The sequence below is a fragment of the Stegastes partitus genome, unplaced genomic scaffold (genome assembly GCF_000690725.1).
Source record: "Stegastes partitus isolate 25-593 unplaced genomic scaffold, Stegastes_partitus-1.0.2 Scaffold312, whole genome shotgun sequence".
NCBI lineage: Eukaryota > Metazoa > Chordata > Actinopteri > Pomacentridae > Stegastes > Stegastes partitus.
Window position 1 is genome coordinate 86,075 of NW_007578043.1, and position 17,083 is coordinate 103,157.

General features: G+C 41.7%; 1 protein-coding gene across 1 annotated transcript in view; it reads right to left on the reverse strand.

Moving 5' to 3' along the window:
* Positions 1-7,596: 7,596 nt before the first annotated feature.
* nwd2 (NACHT and WD repeat domain containing 2) overlaps positions 7,597-17,083 on the reverse strand; it is a 52,261-nt gene continuing 42,774 nt past the window's right edge. Inside the window, exons 6-7 of the mRNA XM_008283443.1 lie at positions 14,869-15,458; positions 7,597-11,493 (exon numbers count right to left, since the gene is read on the reverse strand). Of these exons, the coding sequence (XP_008281665.1) occupies positions 7,597-11,493; positions 14,869-15,458 (4,487 nt within the window). The remainder of the gene's footprint in view (positions 11,494-14,868; positions 15,459-17,083) is intronic.

Genomic DNA, 17,083 nt, shown 5'->3' on the forward strand with positions numbered 1-17,083 from the left:
TTGCGCGCCGCGACGCACGGCTGCTTCCTGTTAACCCCTTCACAATAAAACTGATGTTCTCACGGCAAAGTCTGACTGAGTTGGTTATTTTATTTTTATGTAAATGAAAGATAACATTATTGGGGCTCATGCTTCACATTGCTTAAATTTGTATAATAAACAAAATACTACGGTTTTAGCCCCCTAATACTTTTACTGCTTTGACCATTTTAATTCGTAAATGATACTTTATTGTCTTAATATTTAAAATTGAACATTTATAAAGTCAGTCTTGTTACTTCACTGGAAAACACTATGTCTCATGGTCTTGTGTTTTAAATGTGCTACATAAATAGCACTATTTTCATATTTAGTTCATCGTTTTGTTATCAAAAATGGCTTCATTTTCCCAGAATTTATTGATGTTCATTCATTTTAAACACAATTGCTTTGTTATTAACATTAACGTTAATATAACAATTTTAACATAATTTTAAAATGACATAGTGTTATATTATATACACCAATATTTACATTTATAGTGTGCTTTATGCAACCATAACTTGAAAAGAGAACCAAATCGATTAAGCTTTGTTTTTGTTTTTTTAACTGCTTTAAATTTATATTGGCGATTTCTGTTCATTATTAATCCCTACCTTATTTTTAATTACCCACACTGATATTTAACACTACACCAATGTCTTTTACACGAGGAGTTAAAATAGGTGACTTCCTGTCGTGACCCACTAACCTGCCCAGCTTGACGCAGCTTAACCTGACCTGCCTCTTCACAGTTACCATGGCTGATCATATGACTTAGATGCGATTAGAGTGAAATAACCCCCTTAGCACTTGCTCTCCACTTAACAAAATCTGGCATCATTCCAGAGAAGGAAGAAAAATGAGGAGATACTTTAAGTTCTTGGTGCAAGTCTGACCTAAAACTTGCACTTAAGAGTACAATTTCTCCCACAGTGACATGATAATATAGTGTTATATAACGCAGTTTTAACCATTTGTTTTCAAGAGTCATGCAAAGGGGAAAATTCTTCAAACAAAAACCCACATTTTTGATTGGCTGTATTGTGCAGAAGCAGCTTTATTTAAGTGACAGGATATTAAATTAATGAGTGTATTATTCCTCACAGTGTAGAGAGTGGACTGATCACCATGACTTGACGGACAAATTACCTCCCTGAGGCTGACACGCAACTGAAAAACCGGTTTAGTGTTTACAGATACACAAGTGCAGTGCTGTATGGGTCAAAAACAAAAATCCCGACCAGTATTTGAAATGTATTTGGAGCTGCAACACAAAGAAGTTCAAAACATTGATGTAAATGAAGAAGGAAAAGAGCTAAAATTCCATTTGCATTCTTTCCTAACTGTAAAATAACACCGTCTCATGCAGCGCTCTGGTTAAATTGGTGCACACAGCTGTACGGTTGTTTTTAATGCATGCAAGTATGAAGGTGTACGTTTTTTCAGTTGCTTTCGTGGGTTTTTTTGGAAAAGAAAAGCGCTCGGAATGTCATTGAAACCAGACTAGAGATGTTTTTCACCGCTCTGGCTCCGGTTGACAGGATGGCGTCTAACATTCTGGCTAAGACATAAAACATGACAACAATGTGACACATCAGATGCGAAATGGAACCCTCGCAGACATATTCAAAGACACGGCCAGTGGTGCCGCATAAATGCTTTCCATCACTTTCCACTCCACTGCTTCCTCCTTTTTTTTTTTTTTTCTTGTGATGAATGAAACTTTGACACAAAGGAGTGTCAATTCCTAAAAGTTATAAATAAATGCTTTAAAGCTATTTGGGAAATATACCTATTTGACTTTGTGCAGAGAGAGGATTGATAATATAATTCATGTCCATGGGTGAAGACTTCTTTTGGACATTGAAGGAGACGTCCGTCCATCCATCCATCCATCCATCCATCCATCCATCCATCCATCCATCCATCCATCCATCCATCCATCCATCCGCATATATATATTATATACTATATATGAACTCTGTATATATACTACTTACGTTTTTGTTTTTTACTTATTGAGTACTTTCTTGCCATAGGTTTGCCATACGATTCAATTCATGCATCAGACAGCATCACGTCCAAATGTTGACCCAATCAGGTTTAACGCCCTTTTTTGAGATTATACCAATCAGCCACAACATTAAAACCACTGACAAGTAAAACTAATGGCCTTGATCATCTAATTAAAATGCATTTTCTACTTGGAAACCTTAGTTCCTGACAATCAGCCCCACCACGGCGCTACAATGTGCCCCACCACAACTCAAGAACTGCTTAGAAACAGCCCAAGGTGTTGCCCTGACCTCCAAACTTCCCAGATCCCAATCTGATCGAGCATCTGTGGTGATGTACTGGAACAAGCCCAAAACTTTTGGTGCCAGACCTCATAGGACACCCCCAAGAGGTCCTGCATCTACACCCCAATGGTTGAGAGCTGTTTTGTCAATACGACGGGGACCTACATGGCACTAGGCAGGTGGTTTTAGTATTGTAGCTGATTGGTGTGAATGAGAGCAAAACAGAGGCAACACACTATTGCTGGTGTTTGATCCAAATAAAACAGACTCTGTGGAAAAACAATTCCACCTCATTTACGAGCCACTCAGCAACACTACTAAATGGATATTGCGGTTAGATTGTTTCCAAGGTCTAGAATTGGCTTTGGAGACAAATGACTTTGTGGTTTTGACCTTTTTTTCTTCTTCTAAAGTTTAAACTCTATTGTCAGTCACTTCTGTAGTTTCAGAAAGCCTTTCATACCAAAAGTAATACCTTTGATCCGATGTCAAACATTGCTGAATGTCCTCATTGTTGGGCTTCGGCAGTGACGCATCAGTCGACAGAAATGCTCATGGACTACGGAATGAACTGAGTCATTGCTGGACAAGTGTCGCCCTTTAAAATTGGGTTAATCTACATGAAAAAGGAAAGCACCCTCTGCTAGAAGAATTCTGTAGTCATGGAAGAAAAATTAAACACAATAGGTGGATTCTGTGAAGGCTCTTTTGTTTTGTGTCTACTAGCTGTCACTGGGTATCATTCCGTCCTCCTCCTCCGGTTCTCACAAATAAAATCCCCAAAAGCAGCAGCAGCAGCAGCAGCACAGAGTGGCCGCTCTAATCTCTTTAACCTATCACAAGCAAACATTTCCCATCTCCTACTGCTCACCTGAAATCAAAGTAGAGCAACGGACTCGGAGCGGAGAGCCTTCACATGACAGCGTCTCTCCTCCCAGCACGCTTCAGAGGAATTAGGTCAGGGCTTGTTGGTAGGTATATTTTCCTAACCGAGGTCTGGCGTCGATGCATTTGGGGGAAAACGTGGGGGGAAAGAATAAGTGGCTGAGTTTCATCGATGGGATTCATCATCACAACTCGCAGACTAAATGTACCCAAAATTGGCGGGATTTCCCTCTGCAAACACGCCATATTTGGAGAAAGGCTTTTAGTTAGTCAAACACGGGCTACTCAAACAACCGGAGGATGTTTTTCAAAGCTGATACCGAGCTGGGTTTAATTTCAGCTGCCAGTAAGGTTAAAGTGTTTAGCGGTGGCTGGTTTATCTGGACTGCCAGAGAGTAGAGAGGAGGAGGAGGAGGCGGCGGGAGGTGGGGGGAGGAGAAGCAGTGACTCACAGGCTTCCCCATCGCGGAAAATACAGGTTACAGTGGAGGCAAAAAAAAATACAAGGATGACAAAAGGAGGGCTTATAGAGCAAAATGCTGCTGACAAAGAAGGTGGCTATTTTGGGGTTGGGTAAATAAGAGGCAATGTCATAGCGCACCTACAGTAGGACACACACAGGAACGCACTGTTTGACCTGTGGAGACCTCCTGTTCGACAAACAAGCGGTGTAATTATACGCCTGTGCGGCGCTGCAGGTGGAATGTGCTAGCGATAGTCAAGCCCTTGTTGTCCTAAGGACTGGAAGCAGCCCCAACAGCCAACAGACATGAGCTCACCATCATCACAATGAGAGGCGTGGCCAAGCCCGCCGACCTGATGTTGCCGTGGAGACAGGACACACACACACACACACACATATACACGCACGCATGCACACAGACAGATTGGCTTAGAGTGACACCGCTGGGAAATTAAAATGGTAGCCCAAAGCAACAGGGTTTTATTGGCCAATCACAGTTTGATCCTGGATGTGTTTACTTTGCAAGTTTGTGTGTGTGTCTATTTGTGTGTGTGTGTGTGGCGTAGAATAGGTAAGCTGCACATGCTAATTATAATGACAATGTCAGCCAGCGTTGGAAAAATATTCACCACGCTTGTCCGCTGTTCGGCATCAAGCAATTACTGGCCTATCAAATCCTTTTACATCTCCGATCCGTGTGTGTGTGTGTGTGTGTGTGTTTGTCAGCGCTGTCGGTGAGAACAAGAAAAAACAAACTTCATGAATTACCTGTTTCACAGCATGCTCTGCAGCTTAACTTACAGCCAGCAGTACTTCAGGACTGAGTTGATTGTAGCCAATTAGACCTCAGTTGTTGTCAGTGAAAACGGAGCGCTGTAATGACTCGCAGCAGAGTGGAGGCAAAAAGTGAACCATTTTATTACATTAAAATGTTTCATACAAACAATGCATACACACTAGTTTCATATTGCTTCAGACATAAGTTTCTTTTCTGTTTGAATTTTCCAGTTAAACAACTCTGTAACAAAATGTAAGTACAACATTTATGAAAATATAAATCTCTAAACAGGTAAGTCAGTCCTGACGATACAAAGAATACCATAGAAACATTCATTACCAGTATGTCAACTATGAGTTGCAAACATGTAAGTTATTAAAAGTCATTCAAGTTACTTAACATACAATAATACCATTTACTGGCTTCCATATGGACACATTCAAATATACTCTTAAACTGGCATTCCAATATATTTTAGAAGAGGACTCTTTTTCAAACTTTTTTTTTCTCCTTTTTTTTATAGCAAAGATAGCACATTTTCTCTATCATAAACATAATCACAGTCCAACACTGAAACAATTTTGGTAACAATATAATTACAGTACAAGCCTCAAAAACCAATGAGACAAAATGAAACACAAACTATAATTGGGACTTTGGCAATTACATGATAGAATTTTTTTTATTTTTATTTTTTAAACTTTTTTTCAATTTAGAAACTCTTGAGTTCGGAGGGAAATAAAGTGTTTTAAAGCTTGGTGCTGCTACCCGGTTGTGAAATTATCCAAGGGCCATTACCTCAACTGTTCAAAACTAGTAAACATACAATAAGATGGAATAGCCCTTAAAAAGTATATGTAAAAGTGAAAGTGTTTTTTTTTTTGTTCGTTTGTTTCAATCATGCCTGGCAGATGATTTGACTCATCGGAGTTAAAGACTGTCGAAAAAATAAATTAAGTTTTGGGTTATTACAGACATGCTTTTAAAAGCTATCACGGCACCTGCAAGGTACAACCTCATAGACTCCTAAATGTTCTTTTAGATTGTCAGCGGTTTTAATTTCAGCCTGTCATGCTGTTATCAGTTTCTGCAGACTCAAATAAGGGTCAAAAAGATCAACAGCCTGTGAAATAGTGTAGGAAAAAATTGGAAACCTATGGTGGTATACTACCTTTTTTCGGGAAAAAACCCAGCCTGAGACATTAATCTTTGCGAATGTGTACGAAAACGCTGAAAAATGAGAACAAGAAAGTAATGCTTGTGTGACAAAGAATTGAACAATGAGGCAGAAAGTGCAAGTAAATGTAAAAAAAAAAGTACATTTAAAATGCAACTTCTGCTTCGAATCTGTGCTCACGTATTCGCAAAAGCAGTCAAATTGTTCGACAGTTTTTTTCCCGCACATTCCCAGTCTTAAAGATCTCGGGCAAAGTTTTTTCACTGTTTTGCAAAAGGTGACAAACACAAGCTCTGAAGTAGAGACGTCACGATATTAGCGTTTCACTACGTCATGATGGCAGCCAAAAGAATTCACAATTACGATATTATACATAATAAACGAAGCTAGATTCATTTCTATTATTGTTCATTCTGTGTTTTGTCTCATTTTTGCCAAATGAAATACACTCAAAATATGAGTGTAGGGAGGCGAAAATTGAGTCTGTAGTCTTAACTGTACTGTATGTTGTTCCTAGTACTTGGTTATGTATGATATTATCATATGTGTACTTGTGCAACATGACACAAATATTTCATTTTTTTTAACATCGTGGTTGCTGACAATAACAGCAGTTCATCACAATCTTCCTGACCCTTATTTAATCCCACAGTTTCCCAAATTTCTCATCTCCGATGCAAATTGCAAAAATTACGGCATCCTCTTTTTTTTTTTCCCCCCCCCCAATACCAAGTATATATAAAGAGACTGTAGCATTTCAAGTGAGTCAGCTGTAGCCTGCAAGTACCTGGATGGCCCGTGTGTTTCTGTAAGCAGACCCAATCCAAGTTTTAAGACAAATCTAGATCACTCTTAACAATTTCTACAATGTTTCATATAAATAAATCTAATAATTTCTCACAAACCACTCATAAAGTGCTTCCACCTACTGGCTAAACTTCTAAATATATTCACATGGCCAAGGTTGTTTCAAACATTGGGCTAAATCACTCTGTCCTTTTATACTGGAACATTTGAAGGAACTCCACTAAACCTAAAGCAAGAACACTGGTTAAGGCGTGAATGTGTATGGTGCTATGCTACACTGTATGCTCAATAGTGGTGTTTCCCTTAAAACGGAACAGGGCGCAAATCGACGGAACTGCAGGTAAATTCACATCAAGTTTGCGTAAACTGTTCCGAGAAATTACTACAACTGTCATTACAAAGAGCAATGCCATCCATCTATCTCTCGTTGTTGTCGACTGGATTTCACTACACTGATCGTCTAGATTTAACGTCAATGCAAGTATTATGTAACGGTGCGTATACTGTGTTTACAAATTCCCTGCATTTTCATAAATCTTGTAATCTGCACATAAAGAACATTTTAAATTCCAGGCACTCACTTTGATTGCATTAAGCACAACATAACATTTTTAAGGAGTTGCACAAATTGCAGCAGCCAAAAAGAGATATGTACATATGTTCATAGTTCTTCCTTTTTGTACAGTACGGCCTGATGTAAATACAAACATAAATATACTCTTTTAAGAACAACATTATGGCTTAATGTGCACAATGAAAATAAAGACAGTGTACAATGAAAGTGGCTAAGATCACTGGAATGGCTTTGAAAATGTTTGACCGAGACATTTGAATAATAACTTTGTTCTTCAAATGCAAAAGGACACATAATGGCAAACTAATACTTCACGGAATTGACATTTTTCTTCTTTTCAAAAACAGTATTTTTCTAACAGTCTTCATGTGTAAAACAAACATAAAGTGTATCATAAGTTGGAAGTAAGTAATACATAATTTTGAGTGCAGCGTTAAAATGGTCGGCCCATTAACTACCCAGAGGGCTGACATCTGCAGCTGAATCACGTGGCTGTAAACAAGAATCAACTGCGACCCCAGAGATTCTAAGCTTTGTCACCTGTGTCCACCCACCTCCCCTAACTCCTCCTACTCCTTTGATCTCCACCTATCACTGCAGCAGTTCAGTCTTTTTTGTAGGCGTTGTCGACTCACCTTCTCCAGAGTCCGACACGTTGATGGGGCTGTCCCTGGAGAACACCTCTGTTGACTCCCTCCAAATGCAGTCAGCAACGGATTTAAAGGAATGGTTGCCACACTTGGGCCGCACCTTCTGCGAGGCGTTGTTGACAATCTGTCGGCTGTTGGAGGTGGCTATCTTTATCTTGAGGGCAGCATCCACGCGATCCACAACCGTGTATGTGCCGATGCTGCCATCCTCAAAGCCAATGATGATGTTTAGTGCTCGTTGGGAAAGAGACAGGAAGGTTGGGGTCTTGTAAAGTGAGCATGTGCCGATGCTCTTACCATCAGCAAGCCGCATCACGATCAGATTGGACACAACACCAGCATCGTCGTCTTCGTCACAGTTCCGGAAACAGACGTAGACAAGATAGCGGCCATCTCTTGATAATTTTTGACGCCAGATTATACCTGCAGCGTGGACAAGCCGCAGCTTCCCACTGTGAAGATCCAGGACGTTAATGTTCTCATCGCCTTTGGAGACAATTCCTAATTTCCCATTGGGAGAGATCTGGAAGTCCTCTAGATTTTTGAGGAAGTTGGTTGGGAGCTGGACACGTCTGCAAACAGACTCATCTGCCACACTCCAGATGAAGACAGTCTCTGTGGATGTAATGAAGACCACACAGTCAGGGCAGTCAGGAATGAGCTTGAAGTTGACAATAGTAATACCATCATCACAGACAAACTTCTTTGATACGCTGCCCGACCAAAGGCTAACAGCAAGAAGCTTGTTTTTGGATGTTCCCACCAGGAACGTGTTGGCTGTGGTGATCAGTGCATTCTGTAGAGTGACTAAGATGTTGCACACTTTGTGCCCAGTTGCAAGCCTCCAGACTCTGGAAGCATTCTGCTCACAGAGGGACACCACAAACTGGTCGTTGTGGGTGATTAGCAGCTGTGATATTCTCTGTCCATTGATGCGGAAGATGTTTTCTCCGGTGTTGGTTTGCCAAATGTATTGACTGGACTTATCGTCTGAAGTCACCATGAGATCCCCTGAGGAGGTTAGGACACAGTTCTCCACTATGCCCTCGTGCTTGAAAACTGTCTCAATAAATCCAGTGCTAAAGTTCCACTTGTGGACAGCTTCTGAGCCATCCATGGTAAACACGTAGTCCTCTCTGCCGGACAGCTGCAAGGTCTGAATCTTCTTGCCTGTTTTGTCAATGTTGGACATGGCGGTGATGATATCAATGTCCCAGACAGACAGAACTCCACTGCTGGCAACGGAAAGCAGCAGATTGTGGTGGACTGATTTGATAAGTTTTACAATAGCCCCTGAGATCTCAATCAGGCTAGCCATGCACTGTCCACTGTCCCTCCTCCAGACAAAGATGGAAGAGGTGTTTTCCATGGAGGCCACAATGCTTTGTCCATTCTTGGAAAGAACAGCTGCAACAAAGCGTTCACTACGTTTGGCTTTAAACTTCTCCACCATTTTCCATACTTTTGTATCCAGAACCTCAATACTCCTGGCCTTGCAAATGAGAATGGAACGTTGGTCTTCAGATAACTCGATGCCCACCACTTCACTGTCATCCCCTCTACAATCATAATCCTCCATCAGTCTTGGGTTGGTGATCTCTTTGGTGTTCCACACTGACAAACTACCTTCATTGTCAATCATCACCATTTGGTTAAGGGTGTCCAGCACAAGGATGGATTTGACGAACCCCCCGGAAAACTCAGACGTCACAGTGGCCAACTTGTCACCATTCCCGAGATGAAAGACGGATGCAGTGTTGAGGTACTGGCCACAAAAGGCATACATTCCATCAGGCGAGCACTGGACACAAGTCACCTCATACCAGCAGTGAAACTGGTAGAGAGGCCAGCCGTAGAGGAGGTCAATGACATTGACGTCTTTACTTGCTTCAAGCCAAGCCAAAGCGTGATGGGTAGACAAAGTAAAGCCATTGATGAAGGCAACCCCACCAGCGACACCACTGTGCTTGGACCCCTTGATTTCAACCTCAGATAAAAGGCAGGACTTGTGATTATCATAGATGAGCAATGTATTTTTGGTTGTCGCCACGACCAGATACTTCTCATCAGAGGTTAGCCTGATTCCCAGCACAACAGACCTGGCTGTGTCAATCTGTCGTAGAAGCTGTCTGCTTTCTACATCCCAGGTGCTGACAGACCCATCCTCCAATGCTACAAGGACTATGTTTGGGGCTAGAGTGGGCAAGATCTCCACAATCTGCATGTAACTGGAGCACAGAGGAAGCCTTTCTGGACTGTAGGTGACGTCCATAGATGAGTGGAGAGGCACAATAGAGCAGTACTTCGGGCCATCTTTGTCACACTCCAGGAGGAGGTGTCTGAGCTTTGGAAGTGAGGTGACAACTGGCAAAAGCCTTTGCTGCAGCTCTGCAGACAGCGATGCTGGGTTCTTCAGCACTTTTACCTTGATGCTACGGAGGGTGGTGGCCAGAAATTTCAGTTCTTTTTCTTGGGTGTAGCTGTAAGCTAGGTCAATGTCTGTTAAAGCCTTGTCAAACTGGCCAATCTTGATCATTGTGTAGAGCCAACTAAAGTTCATGATGACACCAAACATAAGGTCATCTGTGCGCCCGCTTCTGGTAAGGTGATACACCAGCTCCGTCATCTTTCTGTGATTGACAAAGAAAATGTCGGGCTCCAAAAGGTTGCACTGGAACACCCAAGGTTGTTCAGGAGTCTGTCTGTCATAAGAGTACTTATCAGAAGATGTTTTTTCATGGGACTGCTGATGGTGAGGGTTTTTGTGATGAGAAATGTTCAGGGAAGTGAAGTGGTTGTTGTCGTAAGTAAAGATTTTCTTCCTGCCTCCCGACCAAGCCCCGAGGAAGTACTCAGCCAAGAGGCTGTGCATTTGATGCACATCCTCTTCATTACTAAGGTACAGCTTCTGGGCAATGAGATGCAGGTGTCTGTTGGCCCAGACCATCAAGGTGACATTCCGCACCTGACGCTCCACCAGATAGCCGTCCAGCTCCTCTTTAAGCTTTGCAACCAAGTCATAGGAAATCCTCAATGGGTTTTTGAGATAAGTTGCCACAATGACATCACCAAGAACGATGTTATCAAGGGACAGGATGTCTTCCAGCTCAACCTCTGTGAGCCCGGCCTTGGCCATGGTGATATATCCTAATGCTCTGAAGACAAATCGTTGGCCCAATTTGTTCTCCACAGAATAGAACAGTTGCTCTATGCTTTCATGCACTGTAGAACAGAGCGACCTGTCGTCCACATCTTTGTGAGATCTCCAGTGAACTACTTCTCTGTAGATGAGGTTGACAAACATTGGCAATGTACACTTGGCAAGTGCCTCATTGACATAGATCTGTTGGCCTGAGGTGACCTTTCTCTTCACCCCCAGCAACTGCTGTTTTAATGTTTGGCTGCAGACTTTGCGGTCTCTCTGGATTAATTCCACATAATACCCCTCATCATGGATGAGGTGGCGGAGCTTCTGCAAGATGCCATGTTTATTGGGCAACGTTGATACTACAATGCGGACTGTTCGAGGCAGGTGTATGGGGAGCCACCACAGCTTGCGAGCTTCATCGGCATCTGAGAGCTGCTCCAGGGCATCCAGGACGATGACCAGGGGCCTGTGGAATGAAGATTCCCCTAGGAGGTTGATCAGGAGCTCCCTCATCTCCTGAATCTTGTTAGGCAAAAAGTGAATCAGGCAGCGGTAGTTTATTGCAATCTGTTCACAGATGCTCTGGAGGAGGGTTCGTAGGTCTGTGGAGAGCTGGCTGGAGCCAATAAAACGAACAACGACCACTGGGTCAGTTTCAGGGCCCATCTCTTTCTGCAGCCATGTGTAGGCCTGAAAAACAGCATCGAGAGGTGACTGTTACTACATGTAGGACAGGATTATTTAACAGAAAGTTTCTTTAAAAAAAAAAAACAGGTATATAAACTGTGAATCATCTTAGGATATTTTAGACATTTGTTTCTGTTTACTGATTAAATGTACCACAGGCAAACAATTGGAAGAATCAAAGCTCTAAAAGTAGAGCAGAAACCCTAATTAGTTGTTATTCTAACAGTAAGAGGCAGAGCTCATTACCACAGCAAGAGAGAGAGGTTTAATACATTTTACCTCGTGACAGTATATATATATAGTATAGTATTAGAATATCGTATTTATAATGTTGATTTTTTTAAGCCATCATTTTCAAAGTCATGAATACACATTTTCTTTTTTTCAAATCACGAGAAATATTCTGTGAATGATTGAGGATTCATTGATGTTTTGATTTCATTCATGAATTCATAATATGCCCCAGATGACATTCGGGAGGAATTAAGATGCTATTTGACACTTGTAGAGAAACACAGATAATGCCTACGACACATTTAGCTTTGAGTATGATTGAGAAAGGGGGAGAGAAAAAAGAGAGACACAGAATTGGTCAGTATTAACGATTTTAAATGTATGTTTTACATGTGTTTGTAGCTGTGTTGTTCAGTTTTTGTGGACAGAATGAATGTGGTGACTGAATTCATAAAAGTTAAACCATTTAAAAAAAAAAAATCATCCTACTTGATTTCGATAAGTCTTGTCTGTTAACTGAATGTCACAGTAAATTGAAATGTCACCATAAGTGGCGTTCCATATGACCTCTAATATACCTACAACATAACTATGCATAAGCCTAATTTCCACTATTACAATCAGCCACAAAAGAAAGTCTGCATGACCTAATTAACCTGATTCTTGCACATGGTAAATGCCAGCTATTATCATGGGCCCAAAATTCAGCAGAGTCTCCTTAGACTCTGTACTGGCAATATTCTTGAACTGTGCCAAAGCAGTCATTGCATTGTTATGAACCACTGCTTTATAGTATGCTGTAACAATCTCTTTAACAACTATTTAATTTATCATCTGATGCATTTATTCATATTCTGCAACCGTGTGTGGTTTGGCTGATGATATGAAAGCCCGCTTTATGTTCTCACACAAACTGTATTGAGGCCTAAGGCTTCTGGTTTAACACAGTGACCTGAGAAGAACTGCGATATCAAAGCTCAAAATGAAACGTCTGTGTAATTCCCTTTGACATTATCTTTGTCTTTGCCACTTTATTATTTTCTTCTCTTTTGCTAAGGTGTGCAGAATCACTTGTAAGAAAATCTTTGGTTTTGGAAATGCAATCTGTTAAGAAACGTTTTAAGCTTATTGCAAAGGTGTAGAAGGTGTAAGCATGCGTACTGATTTTTTATTTTTTTGCCATAATCTTAAAGCATCCAGGTTTTCTTTGCTGTAGATACTAAGAAACACTACAAACAAACCCCAGCTACTTGGAGGAAGACAGAGAGCCATATTTTCTGAGCTCAAAATTGAGACCAAAATGCTCCAGGGTTCAGATGAATCAAACCAAACAGGCCAGGTGTGAATCACACCCACTGGACTTGAGGAGCAGCGCAGTGGTCCCAGAACTCTTCTGTCTATTGTCGGTCTCCTTTAGTCTGGCTTTAATCTAATAGAATCCCTTTCTCCTTCAAGCACAATGGGCACAAAGGAATTCAAGCTGTTATTTTTTTCATTTGAACTTACTGTTAATACTTAATGGCTGGAGATACATACACAAGACAATATGGTTGTGAGAAGACTTAAAAACTTCTGCAGTAGGCATTCACGATTAAGTGTTTTAAGACCTGTTACTAAATGATGAGATGGACACGACAACTATAACCGACAAAACACATGTGAACTGGGCAGCCCACTTATACATGTATCAGTACAATAGAATGAAGTAGCTTATGTGTGCTTGTAAGTAACCTGAACGTGAAAATATTGAATCAAACCATAAAAGAACATTTCTGCTTAGTTTGAATTGACAAAACTGATGCCAAGAAAGCAGAAAAACGTGTTTCACTTGAGGAAACAGTGTGACTTTCATCGTGTTACAAAGAAGCTTTGAAAACATCCACAATGACGACAACGTGCAAAAATGCTGAGGCTTTCAGAAACCTAATGGAAAACAGACACATCATGAAGCAGTGCAGTAGCGGTATCAGCTGGAAATATTCGGTCAAACAAAATAACTCGAAATCACAGAGTTTTTATTACTAATACTTCCCTTGCTATTTTTACCTCACCGTTCTTGCACTTCGTCTCACCCTCCCTCTGCTCTGATTGTGCGTATGTACATTTGGAGTTGCTACCCTGAAGCCACAGACCTTATAGTGACCCCCTTTTTTTACTTAAAGGTCCCTTATTGTTGCACTTTAATCAAAGTGTCGTGTGTCTCCATTTTTCAGCATGAAATATTGTAAAACTGGTTCACTTCACTACAATAGTAGGACTCCTGGTTTTCGAGGCTGTTCTAAATGGGTGTTTAAATACCGATGTTGTCCCCGCCCCCTTCAGGAAGAACTAACTTTGTGTGTGATTGACAGTCGGAGCAGTCAAGCTGGGAGACTGACTAGCTGTGGGGGAACAAAACACAATAAAAAAACATTTAATCTCAACTCTCATTGCTGAATTTTTACTTTCAAACCTTTATCTGGTCATTTTAACCACGGAAGTTTAGACTTTGATCTGTTTTGTTGCTGTTACTCTAACATTTTACACAGCTGCTACAAGCTGAAATTGGGTAGTATGAATGGCGCTCACAATGAATGTGTGCATTACTGTGACACTTATTACAAAGGTTGGACAGGCGGGGTAGATATGTGGGTGTCTGCTGTGTGATCTTGGCTACAGTGTGATCCTAATGTAGCCGGGCAGCCAGATGGCACGCGAGATACAGAATAGCGTACATGTGCACAAACGTAAACCTACACACACACACACACATGTGCATCCATTAAAAAACTAATGTAGGCAAAATCACCGCAAATGTTAACGCATAACTGAGAACGGCACGGCTACAAAGTCGTACACAGATGTGGACCGACACACACACACACTTGCGTTGGCTTCGCAGGATATTAGAGATGTGTGCATGGCAATGGACCGACTCTTGGCAGACGCACAGATGGTCAAGCAAGCGTTTGATGAGAAGAGATGAACAGTTGCACGCCCCCTCATACTCTGCCGTACAAAGATGGACACATGCTCAGATCAGACGGACAGACTAAAGCAAGCGTGAACATGCTGAGAGGCAGAGCGAGCGAGAAAGAGGGGGACAGAGATGACACAAAAAGGAGAAAGATAATTTTTTAAATATTCTCAGCTTGCACGTCTCACCTCTTTGGCCACCTCAGACAGCAGCAACGTCTTTCCGGTGCAGGGTCCTCCGTACACCACTAGAGGGCTCATCCTGCTTCCCTTAGACGGCATGAGATACTCTTGCACGTAATCCAGCGTCTCGGCCTTGTACTCGTAGAGGGCTGCGTAGTTTTTACACAGGGACAGGTGCTGCAGGATCTCGTCGTACAGCGGGTCGGTCTCCGTGTCAAAGTTCTGCTGGACCGTGGCCTGGATGATATCCACCATGTCCTCGTAGAACTGCTTGCACAGGCCTTCCACGTAGTGACTCTCCACTTCTTGGGAGTAGCCCAGCTTCATGTCGCAGTGGGTGACGGACGAGTAGACGCGGAGGTTGGAGGCGGCCACCACCGTGGGGATGAACTCGTCCCGAACCTTCAGGAGGCGTTCGTAAGCTTCCTGGTTGCGCATGACGCGGTCGCCGCTCACCACGATGTCCATGTAGCGGGCCATCTCGGGGAGTTTGGCGAAGCGGTCGAAGTTGGAGATCTTGCGAATGTAGCAGACACATTTCCTGAGAAAGGCAGGAGTTTGTTTTCCGAGGGCAAAGTCTAATTCATCCTCCAAGGCTGAAATGAGGGGAAAAAAAAGGAAAAGTCTTCTGTAACTTTTTAAAAATTACCGCATTACTTTTAGTACATTCTAAAGTAATTTTCAAGTAGCTCCCAAAACCTCCCCGCTGGATTATAATGTAATATAAAGTCAAACGCTTAAGAAATGGTCGAATTAGATTTCAAAGCCGGACAGGTTTTAGTAGCTTTTAGCCTCTGATTAGTCAGATTTCTCCTGAGCCTTATTTTAATGAAACAAAGTTGATAAATTCACATAAGCCAACAGCGCCGAACAAAGACCCCACAGACTGAAACTCTGCCAGCATCTCCTGTGTAGTTTAGCTCACACGGTAGCCTGCTAATTAGGTGGGGAAGACATAAATTGTGAAAGGAAACGTGTGAGTTCCAGGGGACGGCGTAACTTCCTCCATACAATGCAATCAAACGCTGCTTAAAGCCCAGTGCGCTCAATTAAAGCGCAGTTTCCTGAAACAAAAGAGCTGCTTTGTTTTTATATAAAATACTACAATGTGGACGGCAATTACTTAATTAGCTTTGTATTATTTTTTGGTCCCACAATTGATAAAAAAAAAAACTGTGCCTGGCTTATGAAACACAAACTTGTCGTCGGATCCCAGCAGCGCACTGCTTAGATCATGTCCCAAAATGACAGCCTGAGAAATGAAAAGGAGATGTCTTGAAAGATTAGCTCGGTGCTGTCCAAACAATTCAGTAATAACTGCGTGACTCCCAAATGAAAAGTCTCTTACAGACAGGAACTGATATGGAGCCCATTAAATCAACTTTACAGTGTGAAGAGAGAAAAAAAAACAGAGTGGGAGGAATTGCACTTGACTCCTCTGACTGGAGAAACCCAGAATACCTGGTTTGGGTGTTTCATCTAACTCGTATATGTAAGGGCCACGAGGACATGTACAATAATCACTTCATAATTAGCATATTAATTACTGCAAATTGCATATAAAATCTCCAGAAAATACATAAACAAAATAGTCACTGAGCACTTCCTTTTAGAACAATATGTTTTCGGCCCCCGCTGCTCAGATTAATAACCGTGAGTCGAGGCTACGATGTAATCGATCAATCACTGTCACCTGCTGAGGCGACTCTGATGGATCTGATTGCATCTCATCTCTTGTTATCAATTTAGCTACAAGGTGATGGTCTAGAAAATAGAATCCGTCACTAAAAATACAGCCTTTGCTGTGAGATTAATGACCCTGAAGGTTAATTTTATACTTGAACGATGCATTTTTTTTGTCGTCTCTGCCTTTGGTACGAGACAGCCTTGGTGTATAAATGCTCTTTTTGTCAGCTGTTCACTGTTACACACTGTTGCAATTATCAGTTTACAGTATACAACAGTAGAGATTCAAAACGTCACCTTAAATTAACTGCACTATTACAAAGCTAAACAGTGGGTTATTTGTGCTGATGCGAGAGTAAAAACTAACAGTTAAGATCCACTCTGATGCAAGCACAGCCCAACCCCACACACATTTTACTATATGCATCCTAGGTGCCATTGATAAATGTCTTCCCAGAACCTTTGGCACACAAGCAGCCTCACATCAACACACTGTCACCTCTGTGCTTCACTGTCAGGACTGTGCATTCACTGT